General features: G+C 39.5%; 2 protein-coding genes across 5 annotated transcripts; both read left to right on the top strand.

The window, feature by feature from the left end:
- The first annotated feature begins 1,250 nt into the window (after window positions 1-1,250).
- Window positions 1,251-5,521, top strand: LOC140551430 (retinol dehydrogenase 12). Of its 3 annotated transcripts, none has more exons than XM_072674856.1 (7): window positions 1,251-1,401; window positions 2,838-2,972; window positions 3,095-3,286; window positions 3,761-3,922; window positions 4,086-4,205; window positions 4,342-4,546; window positions 4,922-5,521. In XM_072674856.1, the coding sequence occupies exons 1-7, from the start codon at window positions 1,308-1,310 to the stop codon at window positions 5,025-5,027; spliced, it is 1,014 nt and encodes a 337-aa protein (XP_072530957.1). In that variant the 5' UTR covers window positions 1,251-1,307; the 3' UTR covers window positions 5,028-5,521. The 3 variants fall into 3 exon arrangements, with proteins under 3 accessions (XP_072530957.1, XP_072530956.1, XP_072530958.1); XM_072674855.1 differs by having other exon boundaries at window positions 2,835-2,972; XM_072674857.1 differs by lacking the exon at window positions 3,095-3,286 and having other exon boundaries at window positions 2,835-2,972.
- A 928-nt stretch (window positions 5,522-6,449) lies between these two features.
- vps45 (vacuolar protein sorting 45 homolog) lies at window positions 6,450-17,737 on the top strand. Of its 2 annotated transcripts, XM_072676167.1 has the most exons (15): window positions 6,450-6,699; window positions 7,366-7,500; window positions 8,638-8,698; window positions 8,815-8,894; window positions 9,063-9,131; window positions 9,273-9,410; window positions 10,077-10,187; window positions 12,181-12,315; window positions 12,545-12,658; window positions 13,904-14,071; window positions 14,343-14,501; window positions 14,632-14,739; window positions 15,034-15,155; window positions 15,631-15,762; window positions 16,398-17,737. In XM_072676167.1, exons 1-15 carry the CDS (start codon window positions 6,607-6,609, stop codon window positions 16,465-16,467), a joined length of 1,695 nt encoding a protein of 564 aa, XP_072532268.1. In that variant the 5' UTR covers window positions 6,450-6,606; the 3' UTR covers window positions 16,468-17,737. The 2 variants fall into 2 exon arrangements, with proteins under 2 accessions (XP_072532268.1, XP_072532269.1); XM_072676168.1 differs by lacking the exons at window positions 15,631-15,762; window positions 16,398-17,737 and adding an exon at window positions 15,257-15,598.
- The last annotated feature ends 791 nt before the right edge of the window (window positions 17,738-18,528 follow it).

Genomic DNA, 18,528 nt, shown 5'->3' with positions numbered 1-18,528 from the left:
ATGGCCTAGTGTTAGTTACATTATTGCGAGCATTCACTGAATCTGAATTGGTAAAACTTGGTGGAGTGGTGAATGGCATTGAACAATGTGGGACATGATAGACTTCGTGTCTGGGCAGCTTGCATGTAGCTAGCATTGTTGCCTATATTTTAGCGTGTCTAGATTTTAGCCACATTCCCTTGAGTTTAAGTAAACTTTAAAAAAAAACTGTATTAATTAAGCAAACTGGTAAATCACATTGAGAAGTGCAAGCTAATGTGAAGATGCCTTGATAAAAACAATAAGATGTCAGCTAAGACCACCATAGTGTTTTATTGTTTTGACAGTGATAATAAAAATCGTCCGGATCGGATCAGATTTGACCCTCTAAACTGTTTCTACCTTTATGAGACTAAACTAATTTGTAGTTTTCTAATCATACATTTTTTTACTCTTAACTAAGAACATACAATACAGGTCCAAAATTATTCAGACACCTTTTATAAATAGTCAATTCAGCTTCTTTATGGTGTGCTTATTGTTGACACAGGCAATCAATTCAATAGAAAAGTACTGGAAATACAATTGGAGACTCTGGAGCAGCTGTACATAAGACTGAGGACACCATTCCCATTGCCAAATGTCAGCAAAAGGGAGGAATAAGCTGAGCCGAGAAACTGTGTTCTCTGGAGTGGTCGGACGCCATCCAACGGGGCCTACCTTGTGGGTTGGAGTAGCGTTTGTGAGCCAGAACTAATCGTTCAAAATATGTGACTTTATTAATGGTCTTATGGATCAGATCCTTACAGGAATGTCCCACATCTAGAGTTAAGGCTTTGAATTTGTTATTTGTAATATCCCTCATCTAAACCTTTATACCTTTAGTTCTTTACAAATCTTGCATTTTTTTTACATTCTTATATCACAGTGATTACATATATAATTAATATTTTATCTGTATTAATATAATTTAAATAAAATTCTTATTACATAAGTATAACCGTATTATTTTCTAAATATGCATAATGCATTTGTTATACCAAGATCTGTTGATAACTAACAACACCTTTAATCGGTATGTTGCAGTTCACCACTGTTTCTCTGTTTCTCTAATTGCCACACCATGAGCCACGCCATTGATCATGATCTTAGTCTAATCTGGTTATAAAACCTTAACTGGGCCACTGTGTGAGGTGCTTAGACTTACTTGCACTCTGTGCTCCATGGCCATAATACAGCTCACAGGGCACTTTAAATGAGCAAGGAGAGAGAGGTAGGCAGTGAGCTCTGGTGGATGACGGCACGGATAGCTTCTTTCAGCAGATGACATGAATCTTTATATCTCCGCTGCTCAGCTGTGGGAGGAACTGAAGTCAAATCATCTGGCCAAATACGGAGCAGTAACTGCAGCCACAGCTATTAGTAAGTTGTACTTGTTTCTTATTCAAGCTATGATTAGGACATGACATGGTTATGCCTTAAAATGTGCTGCATTGAAGTATTGCAGGGAAAAGGTCACAGAACACAGGGAAAGAAATACAAAGGTTCACATGCTTGAACTATTACCACTGTAATAAACTGTAAATAAGCTGTAAATGTTCAATTTAGGATTTGTTTTGACTACAAGGGTTTACTTGTTTCTACTCAGCTGAAGATTTGATTTGGGGTGAAATTCTACAGTTAATATTGGTGATAAAGTGCTTAGTCCTAGCATTGTCCTCTGTGAACAGTTCTGTCTGTATCACATAGAAATAATCCTGAAATTCAACACTATGTTTAATCATCTGCCTGCCCTGGTTTGGTGGAAATGATGTATATTTTATTGCAAAACATTCCTTAAAGGTTCTAACAAATTCCTCCCAAAACCAAGAAATGTGTGACACACTTGTAAACCTAACCAAGCCACAGTCCCTCAGTAAACCCACCATTTTGAGAAGATTATTCGAGCTAATCTGGTAAGGCCAGTAGTAAAGAGGCCTATAGCTCCATATGGAACCTGCATCTCTGACTGCAATTCTATGAGTAGAATAATGAACAATGACCAAGCACTGTGCCAGCTGTACTGTATGCAAAGGGCATATACCTGTTTAAATGTGAGATTGATCATATTTACTGTATTAGAGATACAGATTAAATTTAGAAATTATGTATAAAGTAGTCTCATCTCTGTCTACAAACCTTTACATAATGAACAAACAAGGAGCATTTCAGTGTGAGAGTAGAACTGGTGGATCATTGCATCGTGTGCTGACTGTCAGATCCACTAAGGACTGCCTGTGAGTGCTGCCAAGCTGCATACAGAAATAAACTGAATGAGAAATTCATGAAAATTATACAGGGAAGCTACCAAATAGGAAAACATAGACTATCATTGATGATTGTGTTAAAATGTATAATAAATAAATTATATATGATATATATATAGTAACCCCCCCTTTGTGGCAGTTGTTCTTTACAATGTGTCCACATTGAATGATGAATGGAGCAATACAAATGCTCCAAAATCACTTCCATTGAACGTTAAATGGATATATATGCACATATATTACAGTATTGCCGAAAAAGACTAGATGCCTCAGCTGGGTCTATTCAGTGTGTGTCGTAAATAACACTGATTCATTTATATAAATATCTTACACAACTGTATGTGTGATATGTGTGTATATATTATATATACGATACAGGCACTTAACAAGGGTTTATAGTCCGCACTATAAAATATGACTTTCCTCATGTCATTATTTTTCTGTTGAACAACTGAAGTCATCACATTTGGGCATCACATACAGCTAAGCCCCATGAGGTCAAGTTTTAGTTAACCTCTACTGGTTCTGTGTTGTGTACCATATGAAAAGCAGGTCTAGTTCTGCTGAGGAAGTGGATTGCTGGTGGAGTATGCCACAGTCATGTGCGATTAGATGGGAAGACTGTGCTCATCACTGGTGCCAACACTGGCATTGGAAAAGAGACAGCACGGGACATGGCTAAGAGAGGTACAAACACCCCCACATACACACATTCATTTTTTCAGCCAGCTAGGAACTGTATAGGAGATGAAACCCTGAACTAGTCATGTGACTAATGGCTATGTGTGCTTGATGGCATGGTTTTTCAGGAGCACGAGTTGTGATGGCATGTCGAGACCTCACTAGAGCCGAGAAGGCAGCAGCAGAGATACGCCGCTCTACAGGAAATGCCAATGTTGTAGTGCGGCATTTAGACTTGGCCTCTTTCTTCTCGGTTCGGCAATTTGCACATGAATACATTGCCACAGAAGATCGACTTGACATACTCATCAACAATGCTGGTGCAACCAAATTTTAAGTGTTACAAAGTATTATATAATTGCTGTCATGCAAAAACCTAGTATCTCCTTTCATGCTCCATTCAACTGGCAGGTGCTCCCTATGTTGGGTCACAATTTCATGTTGAATAGACCAACACAAATGCTCCAAAAAGAAATGGAGTAAAATTGCCAAAACATTCCTTAAAAGTTTACATTTTGCCTTCTCCTGTAAAGTTTTGGAGATACTTGTCGCTAAACCTAGTAAATCCATTTTCTGTTATTCACTTTTTGACATCATGTGAATCTGATGTATATTGTGGCAAAATTCCATGATGAATGGACCAGTGCTTTCAACTTCCACTGAACGTTAAGAAGGTTTTAACTCCTGTAAAGTTGCTATTTTTGATATACAAGGTTTTTGTGTGACAGTGACAAAATATTAAGTATAATGCAAGACATTATTATTTTCCAGTGACCCTTATTATATTACATTAGGAGTGATGATGTGCCCCCACAGTCTCACGGAGGACGGATATGAAACTCAGTTTGCTGTCAATCATCTGGGCCATTTCCTCCTGACTGTTTTACTCCTGGACATGCTGAAGAACTCGACCCCTAGCCGCATCATCAATGTATCCAGCATTGCTCACAAAGGGGGTGAGCCTGACCTTCAAACTGAGGACCCATTTTTTGTTTGTTTTCAATTACATAATAACTGAAGACCTTTAGATAGCTGTCCCACCATTGATACACACTGTAGAACTGTACTGTATTGTACACCTTTTGTGTCAAGTCCTTACTCCAGTCTGCTTTCCTCTAGGAAAGATCCACTTTGATGACCTCAGCTTCAACAGAACACCATATGATTCTTTGGTCAGTTATAGGCAGAGCAAACTGGCCAATGTGCTCTTCACCAGAGAGCTCTCACGGCGGACCAAAGGTTTAAACTCTTCCCTCTACAAACTGTAGATTTCATCAGAAAATCAATCTGACTTTAATATGTTGGTCTTTTTTGTTGGTCTTCTCTGTGTTAAGTCCTTTATCTGCTCTTTTGTACCTGTTCTTGTTCTGGTCAGGTTCTGGAGTAACAGCCTATGCCCTGCACCCTGGAGTGATCCGCACTGAGCTGGGCCGCTATGTGGAGATGCGCCACCCTGTGGTCAGTACCCTTCTGTCCATTCCTGCCCTTCTTCTCATGAAGACCCCCAAGCAGGGAGCTCAGACTACCATTTACTGCGCCATCACTGAGGGACTGGAAAACCACAGTGGTTGTTACTTTAGGTGAGTTCCTCACAATCTAGAGTAGGGTAGAAGACAATGAGAGATTTAATGTGTGTATGACAGAGGCTTGATGGTCAGATTCTGATTTGTTGCTCTATATTTAGACTGCAATAAGATGTGCAGCCTCAATATAGAGTATGACAAAATGACTAAAGTGCGGCAGCTGACAGCCTGTGGCACCAAGTCAAACAAAACTTGTATTAGTTAACATCCAAATGTTCATGTAGTATATAATAGAGAGGTCTCTCATAATACCACCGACTGCTTTTTAAAACATTTTACAATATTTTGTAAAAAGGCCAAGAACTGCTGAATAAAAATAAGCCTTTCTTATTTCTAAAGTCTGTTTTTATGATTATGATCATTGTATCTCAGTGACTGCCGGCTGATGGAACCAGCATTGGAGGCTAAAGATGACCTTGCTGCCATGAGGCTGTGGGATGTAAGTGCTAAGCTGGTGGGCTACAAAGAAGAGGACTAATCCCAGGCAACATCCCAAATCAGTGATATTCCACCACCAGTACATGCCTACAACAGAATGATCGGAGCTCCTGCTGGATATCAGTCTGCTCTGTGCCTGCTTTATTATTACATCTTTACATGTTTTTTTTTATGACAGCTTTGGTACATTTTATAAAACACTAAACAGTAGGTAATAATAAAGAACATGGTCAAAATCATTTAGCAATTGCAGATTACACTTTTAATTTGAAGTTTAGAATAAATAAAATAACTGTATGTATAGTCTTTCTTTTCATAATAAAAATGGAGCACCATTTTCACACTTTTCTTGTCAGTGTTGAAACATGAAATCATCATATCTATATGTGTGATAGTGTTTAAACCACGTTGGCTATTGTTAGCTGTTGTAATTACTGTGTCATTAATAGTGCTGTTACAATGGCAAAAAATATAAAAAGAAATAAACCTAATTTTTAAGTTTTGATTGTTTTCTTCTTCTTTTTTGCCTTTTTGAATAAATCTGGACGTTCTTTATATTGTATCAAAATGAATGGACCAATAGAAATCCTCCAGAAGTACTTATAATTAAATATTTTTTAAATAACTTTTGCAAAGTTGCAGTTTTGAAGATCGAAGATTTTATGTGACAGTGACAATATACATCTTCCCAGTGTGAAAAAAGACAAAACCTATTTTCCTTGTAAAATGTAATTCCCTTTTAAATAAATGCCATTACATCACCAAAGTTATCTATATTATATTTAATTAGCTATATTAATATTTTAATTCCATTGTTATTTGACAATAGACACACTGTTGCTTAGATATGTCCATGATAAACAACATACCAAAATTACAAACTGATTATATTATTAATTAACTGCAGCGGATACACCAAAGTGTTTGTAATAATTAAACAATATACACGTGCATATACACATGCACTCTGTTACTTAACATTATTATTATATTAGAAATAATTTACACAGTGTATATTTAAATATTATAATAAATAAACTACACACCAAATGTCATTTAGATCTTTTAATCAATATTTGGGACCAATAAGGAATATTTAAGGGAGTTAAAAATTCCCTTCTTTTAAAAATCACTTTTGACTACACGAGACAAATTTTATGAACATTATTTTTATTATTTTTTTATTTAAAAAAAACAGCTATGTTCTTCATTCTGGACACGTATTGAAAATAATTCTATTGTTAATCATATTAATAATGTCACGGGCCCTCCATGACCTTACCAAAATGGCGTTTTGCACACGCTATACGGCACTGTCGCGGTGCACTGTGGGATGGCTGTCCCTCTACGTGTGAGCTGTTTGTGGGTCAGTGGTGGCGCTGAAGGCTCCCGTTACTCTGCATTGTGAAAGGTTAAAATAGCAGATCCCAGACCAGCGCTGCCACATGTTACATACACCGGAAATATTCCTGGATCATGAGCGAGGCTGGGAGTTTTTGTTCGGTGTCAACAAAATAATTTGGGACGCGGAGAACTGACTAATCAAGAGAAGCGCAGGGTTTTGCGACCACTGAAGAAATAGCTTTGCCAGTAGACACGAGAAAGACATTGCTGACAAAATGAACGTGACTTTAGCTGTTAAGCAGTATGTCTCTAAAATGATAGAGAGCAGCGGAGCAGGAATGAAGGTTTTGCTCATGGATAAAGAGACGGTGGGTAGAGACTTCATACAGGAGCAGGAGGCTCACAGTAACACAGTCTGAGCTGATATTTAATGTGTCTTTCGTCTCGTTGTCAACACCGTGTTGACAGACAGACAGCTACAAGGTCTTGCTAGTTTCTTCTGTTCCATACTATATAAACCCTTAGACTACATTAGTGGGAGTAGTCATGACACTGTGTTGTCTTGAAAATGTCCAGCAGGTTGTCCTGTCCTTTCTCTGATCTGTATTAGTGTGGATTGGTGAGTGTAGAGTTCCTTGTCATCTGAGACTTGACTACTGCAGCTCTCTCCTTCTCTCCTGGCTGGTCTTTCTGTGTACGTGTGACTTCAAGGCCTTGCAGCTGATCCACGTCTGAACTTATCTTAGGGCTTCTTTTGACACTCTTTTTGACCAGCCTCTTTCTGCAGATTAAACCTATTACCCTCAAGAACACAAACATTGAGACTCGTTCCCTGTCCTGGCAGCTAGATGATGACGAACATCCCCTAGCTGTCTTTAATTTCAAGTAAAGGTCTCTTTGAAATGCCTTCAAATGAAGAAATGGGGAAAAACACTATTCTCACACTTACTGAAAAGTCTTGAACTTAGGACTAGGACTAGCCTATTTGCCTGATATTGTGCTAAATGACACAAATTGTGTGTTTGTCTCTATAGACCAGCATCGTGAGTATGGTGTACACACAGTCTGAGATCCTGCAGAAAGAGGTCTACCTGTTTGAGCGGATCGACTACCAAAACCGAGAGAACATGAAACATCTGAAGGCCATCTGCTTCCTGCGACCAACTAAGGTATCTATCCTAGACACCACAAAGCCCTGCATATTGTCACAATAATGCATCTTCAATTTTTCTGCCGATGGTAATGCAAAGTTACTGTATAAAAACATGAAATAGTAATTGTGTCAGGTTCCAAAGTGTGGATACCCTTCCAGTTAGAACTTGTTAGGAATGGCACAAACTGATTGGGAATTGTCAGCTGTTTCCAGAGTGTGATACATGCTCTGACTCCTTGTGCTAACACTCAACAACCAGTGGCTCCTCCAGTTGTGAGTCTTCTTGTTCACCAAGTCTTCCAGTTTTTTAGAAAACCAAGAAAACTCCCACATGAAACGATTGGTATAAGACTTGCAGGAAGGTTTAGCCAGTCATTGACAGTTCTGTTGTGCAGTCCTGCTTTCCCAAACATGATCTAGATGGAGGAGTCATCAGAAGATTCATCAGAGTCAGCATCAGACGTAATCAAAGCAATATGTAGCCAGAGGCATTTTGGAAACACATGCTGTGGACTGTGAGCTCCTTGGTGATGCCACAGCCATCTGTTACCGAGAGTCCCAAACAGCACAATTGGCCTCATTTTTGCTGGTGGGTAGGGTGGTCTTCTCTCTTCCCCATCAGTCTGCACAATGCTGGTTTGTGTAGAGGTGTCTGTGACCGAAGGCAGTCAATGTATGCAGTGATGTTGCATTAGTGGCAGTTCAAAAAGATGTAGTGACTTGCCCAATGTAACCCTCCCACTACTGGTGGCATTGTGTGATAGGGAATTTCTGATCTATTGGATGGAAATTAAAATATTAGGGGGGAAATTGGGTAAAAACAAATGTATGACCGTATAGATCCAAGCATGGGTCTGTTACTTTGGGGTTGTGTGGCTGTCATGCTCGATATGCAAAACAGCTCTGTAATATTACAGAACTACAAACGTTCTGCAAGAGTGAATAAAGAATAAAAGCTAGTCTTTTCAAGCGGTAAAATCTGCCTAGGAAGATGTTTCTGATCGTGTAGGGTATCCATACTTGTTTCCACACCACAGTTTTTTTTTTTTTTGTTCATTTTTTAAGGTAGTTAGAAACTTGCAGAAAATTTTTGCCAGCTGTTCAAATAAAACATAAAAAGAGTCATGTTATAAAATCCTTTTTTTCTATTTAGGAAAATGTAGAGAATCTGATTCAAGAGCTGCGCCGACCCAAGTACAGTGTCTACTTCATCTGTGAGTAATGGAACTGATTTGCAGAGACACGCCACGCCACATAGTATTAGCTTGGCACAAGTACTCTACCCTTATTTTACAGTGTTACTCTTATGCCTGGATTTCTCTTCCTTTAGATTTCAGTAACGTCATTAGTAAGAGTGAAGTAAAAGCTTTGGCAGAGGCTGATGAGCAGGAGGTTGTTGCCGAGGTTCAGGTCAGTAAGCTTTTTAATACTGCAGAAAATGTCCTGAACAAGTGGTGGTACACTGATTACTGTCCGAGTTTGGCTTACTATGAGCAGTAATAAATTGATAAGTGAAAATATCTAGAATGTGTTTTGTGCATTAGTACAACATTTTATTGTGCTGTTTTCTCCTTGCAGGAGTTCTATGGAGACTTCATTGCTGTGAATCCTCATCTTTTCTCCCTCAACTTACAAGGGGTAGTCAGGGTAGGAGACAAGGCAAAACTACACATTTTAGCTTTCGTTAAGCTGAGTTAAAATGGCAAGGTTTTAGGAATGAAATTCTCAAATGCACACTCTGTGTAGCTCTGCTTGACCTATGCAGTGTGTATGTGTGACGTCTTTCAGGGCCGCAGCTGGGAACCTACTATTCTTCCACGTGTCACTCAGGGCTTGACTTCAGTTCTGTTGGCCTTAAAGAAGTGCCCCATGATCCGCTACCAGCTCTCTTCTGACATGGCTAAGAGACTGGCCGAAAGTGTCAAGGTATGAAATGTATATAAACTATTGTTCATTTATATGCTACTGGCCATAAAAAAGTCAGATCCATAAGTATTTGGACAGTGACTAAACAAACCATGAAAGCAACCCAGGAGATCTTTAAGGCAAAGGAATGGAAGGTTCTTAAATGGCAAAGTCAGTCATCTGACCTTAACACAGTTGAGCGGCTTTTTACTTACTGAGGACAAAACTTCAGATGGAAAGGCCTACGAACAAACAGCAATTGAAGGTGGCTGCAGGAAAGACCTTGCAAAGAATCTCAAGGGAGGTGATGTCCATGGGTTTAAGACTTTAGACAGACATTGACTGCCAGTGATTTGCATCCAAGTATTAAAAACAATCCATATATTTATTATTTATCATGTATAATTGGACCATATTTTGAAAGTTCCCATGAACAGCTACCAAGTAAGCATTCAGCACCAAGAATCACAGACTTTTTATTTTCTTAATTTGTCATGAAATAACAAGAGAACTGGCCAATTACTTTTTTGTTTACCCAAATGCTCTATAGATTAACTATATAAGAAAATGGAGTATGTATAAATGTTTATTTCAAAATGTCATATAGAGTCATCTATATAGAGATGCTACTGTATTGGCATATGGTTTTCTTTCTCTAAAGGTTTTGCATGTTTCCTTGTCTTGTAGCAAATCATCACCAAGGAATATGAGCTGTTTGACTTCAGAAAAACAGAAGTGCCTCCTCTCCTCCTGATTCTGGACAGAAGTGATGATGCGATCACACCACTCCTCAACCAGGTGAGTGTCGGCCTCTTGTTTTGTAAAACTTCTTCTGACTTTAATATATTAAGCATGCAGTACCTGCACTGTGTCCCCATCTGTAATTATTAGCTGTGATCACAAGAGGGCAGTAGAGACTGCTGCTTAGACAGACTGTACAAAGGTTTTCCTGTGCAGCTGTATTTATATTAATATTCGAAACACACATTTATTAATGGATGGGCCATCCAAGGGAAACACAGAGCATTAATTGATCTCACATGTTTACATGACCCAAACTAAGGTATTCTTTCCTTTGAAATTGTGTTCTCTGATCTGGTGATCTTCATGTAATTATCCGATATAATATACAGTGCATCCGGAAAGTATTCACAGCGCTTCACTTTTTCCACATTTTGTCAGGTTACAGCCTTATTCCAAATTGTATTAAATTAATCTCTTTCCTCAAAATTCTACACAAAATACCCCATTATGACCATGTGAAAAAAGTTTTCTTGAGAGTTCTGAAAATTTATTAAAATTAAAAAACAAAGAAATCATATTTACATAAGTATTCACAGCCTTTGCTTAATACTTTGTAGAACCACCCTTGGCAGCAACTACAGCCTCAAGTCTTTTTGAATATGATGCCACAAGCTTGGCACACCTCTCTTTAGGCAGTTTTGCCCATTCTTCTTTGCAGTACCTCTGAAGCTCCATCAGGTTGGATGGGAGACGTCTGTGCACAGCCATTTTCAGATCTCTCCAGAGATGTTCAATCGGATTCAAGTCTGGGCTCTGGCTGGGCCACTCCAGGACATTCACAGAGTGGTCCTGAAGCCACTCCTTTGAGATCTTGGCTGTGTGCTTCGGATCGTTGTTCTGCTGAAAAATGAACCGTCGCCCCAGTCTGAGGTCAAGAGCGCTATGGAGTAGGTTTTCATCCAGGATGTCTCTGTACATTGCTGCATTCATCTTTCCCTCTATCCTGACTAGTCTGGCAGTTCCTGCTGCTGAAAAACATCCCCATAGCATGATGCTGCCACCACCATGCTTGACTGTAGGGATGGTATTGGCCTCGTGATGAGCAGTGCCTGGTTTCCTCCAAACATGACGCCTGGCATTCACACCAAAGAGTTCAATCTTTGTCTCATCAGACCAGAGAATTTTGTTTCTCATGGTCTGAGAGTCCTTCAGGTGCCTTTTGGCAAATTCCAGATGGGCTGCCTTGTGCCTTTTACTAAGGAGTGGCTTTCGCCTGGCCACTCTGCCATACAGGCCTGATTGGTGGATTGCTGCAGAGATGGTTGTCCTTCTGCAAGGTTCTCCTCTCTCCACGGAGGAACGCTGGAGCTCTGACAGAGTGACCATCGGGTTCTTGGTCACCTCCCTGACCAAGGCCCTTCTCCCCCGATCGCTCAATTTAGATGGCCGGCCAGCTCTAGGAAGAGTCCTGGTGGTTCCAAACTTCTTCCATTTACGGATGATGGAGGCCACTGTGCTCATTGAGACCTTCAAAGCAGCAGAAATTTTTCTGTATCCTTCCCCAGATTTGTGCCTCGAGACTATTTTGTCTCGGAGGTCTACAGACAATTCCTTTGACTTCATGCTTGGTGTTTGCGCTCTGACATGCAGTCAACTGTGGGACCTTATATAGACAGGTGTGTGCCTTTCCAAATCATGTCCAATCAACTGGATTTACCACAGGGGGACTCCATTTAAGCTGTAGAAACATCTCAAGGATGATCAGTGGAAACAGGATGCACCTGAGCTCAATTTTGAGCTTCATGGCGAAGGCTGTGAATACTTACGTAAATGTGATTTCTTAGTTTTTTATTTTTAATAAATTTTCAGAACTCTCAAGAAAACTTTTTTTTATGGTCATAATGGGGTATTTTGTGTAGAATTTTGAGGAAAGAGATTAATTTAATACAATTTGGAATAAGGCTGTAACCTAACAAAATGTGGAAAAAGTGAAGCGCTGTGAATACTTTCCGGATGCACTGTATGTTTGTGCTTTTTCCCCCTTCAGTGGACCTACCAGGCTATGGTTCATGAGCTGCTTGGTCTCAACAACAACAGAATAGACCTATCCCGGGTGCCTGGCGTCAATAAAGACCTAAGGGAAGTGGTGCTGTCTGCAGAGAACGATGAGTTCTATGCCAATGTGGGTAATGCAAGGCTGAATGAGTGTGTGTTCAGAGCTCTGTGTATCAGAATTACATCAATGTTACCTTCATGCAGTTTATTTTACAAGCAGATTAAGATCAGTTTGGGGTTAGACTTACAATGCCAGTGTGAATGTGTAATCGAATGCTTTGCATTGCATGCACATTTTCTTGTGTGTGGTTTATTGAAGAATTTAAAGACTTACGGACCATCTTTTTTTGAAACAGAACTTGTATCTGAACTTTGGTGAGATTGGAACAAACATTAAGAACTTAATGGAGGACTTTCAGAAAAAGAAGCCGAAGGGTCAACAAAAACTAGAGTCCATTTCCGACATGAAGGTAAGGACGAAAGCTACTAAATAATTTTGCTCAATAAATAAATATCAAAACTATAGTTTCTTCTCTTTATCAAGTTTAAGGTCATCTAGTGGCACTGCAACACAGATCTTGACATAAGCAGTTGTTTTGTGGTAATCAGCATCATAATATTTTGGTTTCATTGGTGTATAGTCATATATTTTTTTTTAAACACATTTGAACATATGGATATTCTATCCTCACTAAACAATATTAAGAGGTGGAGGACTGTAAAATTGTATTGATCCTTTGTGCAATCAATGCAAATGCTATAAGGAGAAAATTAGGACATCAACACATGTATTACTACTTAACATATTCAAGAATTAGAAGCAGGTGCAGCACATCAGATAGAGATGATTAGAACATGGTTAGGGAGGATTTTGGGGAGCCTGTCTTATTTAAAACACAAACATTTAGTTTGGTTTGCTCTTGATTGTTGAAGTGAGTGGATCACCAGGGTCCAATCCATAGGGTTCTCTGAGGCCTTCAGAAAGAGATTGTTTTTTTGGATCAGAAAAAATGAAAAAAGGGAAAATAAATGTTTAAAAAGTAAATTTTTGTTACTGCTTTATTTTTATTGGTGAATTTTATTATTTTGACATGTGACACACCACAGTGTTGTCACTGTAGAGGCTGTACTTGATACTTGTTACCTTATGGCTCTGGTAGCTTAGGGTTTACAAACCGTAACACTGTGTTTTTCCTGCAGCTCTGTATCCAGATTGAGGGAATTATTACTGTAAAAAGTTACAGAGGCAGGAAAACATGGTTTTCCACAATGATATGGTTAAACTTTGGCGAGTAATCTGCGGTCCACTTGCATCCCAAACTGTGGAGTGTGATCTGTACAGCTCACAAAATATCCGTGATTGTTACACAACTTCTCGGAACAATTAGAAATGAGAACTGACTGTGGAAGTTAAGAGCAGTTAAAACAGCTGCCACCATGGCAAGTTCAACTCAAGAGCAGATCGCAAGATGCATATAGAAGTCCCAACAATCCTAAAATGTCATCACGGGACCTTCAACTACATATTTATTGGGGTGTCTTTATTTTTTCACATTACTGTGTATTCTTACATCTATCAATGTATTACTTTTTTGTGTGTGTGATTCTCTGTCTGGGTCAGAGGCAGTAATTTAAAAGCAACAATCTAAGGAGTGCTTGGGCACTGATATTGCTTATTTGATGCTCTTTCCTGAGCATCTGTTTCCTCTCTACAGGCCTTTGTGGATAACTACCCACAGTTTAAGAAAATGTCAGGCACCGTTAGCAAGCATGTGACTGTGGTGGGAGAACTGTCTCGTCTTGTAAGCGAGAGGCAGCTGATGGAGGTGTCTGAGGTGGAACAGGAGCTGGCCTGCCAGAATGACCACTCCAGTGCCCAGCAGGTACTTCACACACTGTATGCTCATTAACACACTTCTCACAGCTCACGCTAGTACACAGCTTTTTATAGCCTGCTTCATCTAAGCTGGAGCAAAGGTGACCGAGGGCCCAGGGAGATACATGACCAAGTCTTCTTTGACTTTGCTGTAGAGCTGAAAGTCTTTACTTTCTTGGTGTGAGTTCCCTTAGAAGTGAGAAATATTGGGTGGCCATAGCCTTTGGTTAGTAGATCTGTGTGAACCCTAGGGCTGATATCTGTTCATGTGCCTTCAGAATGTGCGACGCCTTCTACAGAACCCTCGTGTGTCGGAGCTGGACGCAGTGCGGCTGGTGATGCTCTATGCTCTGCGCTACGAGAGACACAGCAGTAGTGTTCTGCACAGCCTTATGGAGGAGCTCAACAGAAGAGGGGTGTCTGAAAAGCACCGCAAGGTAATAACAGATTGAATTACAGTGTTTATTGCTTTTCAGTTCAGCATGAACTAAGCAAGAACACCAACCACTGTGTACAGTCCTTTAGCTAATGTTGAACCATTGTTCTGTTTGTCCTTTTGTGCCACAGATGGTACAGGCTGTAATTGACTATGGAGGGAAACGGATCAGAGGAAGTGATCTCATTACCGCCACAGATGCTGTGGCCATCACTAAACAGTTTTTCAAAGGGCTTAAGGTTTGTATAAAATTACAGTACTTGTTGCATGTACACTATATGGACAAAAGTATTGGGACACCTGCTCATCCTATTCTATTGGCAGTACTTCTCTACAGGGACTGTGTGTACACTTTTACACTGTCTTAAATGGTTGCTACATGCATTAGAAGGGGTGTCCACAAACATTTGGACATCTATTTTATGTATTTGCATCTATTTTTCTTGCATTTCCACTGCCACAGACCTAACCTGGAGTTATTATTATTTTTTTTTTTTTTTTTTTTTTTTTTTTTTTTATTGGTCTTTGTAAAGGGTGTTGAGAATGTCTACACACAGCACCAGCCCCTGCTGCATGACACACTGGATCAGCTGATTAAAGGCCGTTTGAAGGACAGTCAGTTCCCCTACCTCGGGCCAAGCTCTCTGCGGGACAGGTTTGTCAGACACTCATTGATATTCACTCTCATTGCCACTGTTGCGACACTGCTGACCCCTGCTCCTTTAATCTTAAAAAATCCTCTTCATGTGTTTTCAGCTTTAGCCCTCCAATGAGTCATCAGGCTTAGTTCAGTGCTCTACGGTTTATTGTGTTAGCTGGCTGTAAGTCCTTTGCCATTATCTTCTTTAAAAATGACACCCAGTGTCACTGATGTGAAGCACCAAACGAAAATTAAGTACTTTTGAACTTCCTTGTGGAGAATAGTTAGTCAGTCAGTCAGTCAGGTTGGTAGGTTGGTAGGTTGATGAGGTGCTTCCATGCCTGCTGTTCAAGTAGAAGCAGAGAAACGAAAGAAAGAATACGAAAAGTAGTATTGATACACTGCAGCTGTGTTGTTTGTAAAAATAATAATTTGTAAAAAGTAATAATTAACTGTACAGTGTCCTAAATGCATCCATATTTTAATGCAGACCACAGGATATAATTGTGTTTATCATTGGAGGAGCCACGTATGAGGAAGCACTGACTGTTTACAACCTGAACCGCACCATGCCAGGTGTGCGCATCGTACTCGGAGGGACGACCATTCACAACACCAAGAGGTCAGGCTTTCCAGTATTTCCAGTGTGCTAACCTCTCGTTTTACCCTTCAGCAACATGGTGGTTCATTCAGATTGGCATGAGACATGATAGAATTACACCAGGCTTAAATGGTGTTGTATAAAAAGCAATCTGTGTGCTTGCCTGGCTCCATTGTGCCTCAGTGGTACTCTAAAATGCAGAACTTGTAGAAAAATAAGAGAGTCAGTCTGTGAGAGCAGACATGTGCTTGTCATTTACCCTATGTTTTTTTGGTATGCTGAATGAATTTTTTTTTTGCATCACCTTGTGTATGCATTCTTTATATAAAGTGTGTAATAGAGTTTCCCTTAAACACTGAATGGTATACCCAACATGGCTGGAATAGAACACCATTGGATCTATACATCTCAGTTCAGCCAATAAGTGTTTTCATGCCAGTACTACATCTTGGAAACATCAGGTTTCCAGGCCATTAGAGTACAAACTAATTTGATTACAGTGCTTATAGTGTACTAATAATGTCTGAATAACTCAGGAAAAATTTTCCTGTCATGTTCCTGTCAGCATCTATATCAGAATTTCTCCTTTCTCTTCATTCATACAGTTGTTTGGGCCGTGGTAACTGATTGTTCTTTTTTTTCCCCCTCCACCACAGTTTTCTGGAGGAGGTGACATTAGCTGCAGGTTTGGGGCACGGAGCTGGTCGTCCACCAGCCAAGCGCTGAGGACTCTTCCAAGGCTCTTCATTCATCTACATCTCTTACTGCACACATTCCCCTCCAGTGACATGAACATGAACTGTCTGTCAAAGGCATGACCTCATCCAGACCATGATTTCCAAGAGGGCACAAATCAAAAGTTAATTGTTCATTTGACTTAGCCATATGATCAAGAGTGTGATCACTGTTGGTGAACGCTCTTAAAAATATTGGTGCAATATAGGGTTTTGGAGAGATGAGAACGATGTTTGCTTCCATAAAGCCAGTAACCATTTTTCAGAATAGATGTATGTGTGAAGAATGTGGTTAAAGGTTAATGAAAAGGCAATGTAAAGTGTGTAATTGTAAAGCCAGACTTACAGTTCCTTTATAACATTGATTCTGTAGAACTAAACATGGTTCTTCTATGACATCGCTTAGAAAGCCCATTGTAGCACCTTTATTTTTAGACGCGTATGGCAGCCCTACAATAATGATGAGCCCAAGTCCCTCCAAACCAAGCCTGAGAAAGTACTGTGTACCATGCTGTGTTGTATGTAAATAATTCCACTTATCTTTTTCCAGTGAAATCTAAAATCTGACACATGGTTATATGACATGAGTGGCTACATAGCAGACTGCAGTTACAGTTAAGTGGATAAAAACAGTAGCTGGTTTCCATGCTGGTGTTGGTTCCACTTTAGTTTAGTGAATGGTCACAAGAATTACTACTGAATTGTTGGTTAGTTATAATATACTGCATTAATGTCTTTGGAAGACCTTAATCGCATATATGAGCTAAAGTCTGGAAGATGGTAGATCTCCAGAAGGTGGGTTGGTGACCACTGCTCTAATGGCCATGTTTAAGGTTTCAGAGATAAGTGCTAAATTGTACCAACAGTATGTATATTTGCTTCGGGTGTAATTTATTTGATTGTAAATTTGTTATTGGTTAATGTAGAGCCTATTAACAGTTATTAACAGTGTAACAGAAATCGTAACACTTAGGATTGCTTTTGTTGTTAGAATGTTTTCACTCTGCTACACACATTTCTGTTAAACCGTCTCACCGCTAACAGTTAACACATTAGTTTGATTTGTGTATATACATATACATATACATATGGTATTTACACTTCCAGTAATGTAATGGCTACATATACAGTAGAGTCATGACTGCAGACTATTTTGTCCCAGACATTTATATTTTATGTGACCGTGTGACACCCTTTACAGTATGTCCATATATTTCGTCTGTGCTGTTGTACAGTATACAATATATTAATTATACAATATACTTCAAGAGTACAAATGTTCTGTGACCACCCCTGTACATGATAGTTAGTAATGTAAGTATATATCAGATTTTGAAAGATTATAAGATCCACTGAAAATGGTATTAACAGCTTTCCATCAATTTATAGTAGGATGAATTCATTGTTTTAGGCCCAAATACAGAAAGGCTGCCCTTACTGGAAATAAATGTTCAAACAATGTTCAGCATCAGTAGAAAAGATCACATAGTATGCCTGCCATGATGTCAGTTATAGTGTATATTTACTTAATTTGAAATATCTATATCTACAGACATTCATGGCCCACAATTATTTGTCATTTTGCTTCTATACACATTTTTGGTGTATTTGAAATTAAGCAAGGTGTAATGCTGTACATAGGATGACACTTCACACTACAGATGGATAATGACTCAAAACATACTGCGAAGCAACCCAGGAGCTACTTAAAGCATAGAAATGGTATGTTCTGTCACCTGACCTCATCCCAACTGAAGGGTTTTTCACTTACTGAAGACAAAACTGTGGGCAGAAAGACTCGAATCAGCTGCGATATAAGGCCTAACAAAGATTGTCAGTGAAGGAAACTGGAGGAGATGAACATCGGTTTCAGATTTTAGACAGTCACTGACTGCAGAGAATTTGCATCCTGGTATTTAAAATACAGACTTACATTTATATGCTGGTGTGCCAGCAGGTGTGCCAGCAGCTGGGCGGTATGGTGGCTGATGTTTGGGCAGCCGGAAGGCAAGTTCTGTAATATTACTCTACTGCCTCAGTCCAGCTTGTCCAG

Source organism: Salminus brasiliensis, chromosome 3 (genome assembly GCF_030463535.1).
Source record: "Salminus brasiliensis chromosome 3, fSalBra1.hap2, whole genome shotgun sequence".
NCBI classification, from domain to species: Eukaryota; Metazoa; Chordata; class Actinopteri; order Characiformes; family Bryconidae; genus Salminus; species Salminus brasiliensis.
This window is presented reverse-complemented; position numbering and strand designations above follow the sequence as displayed.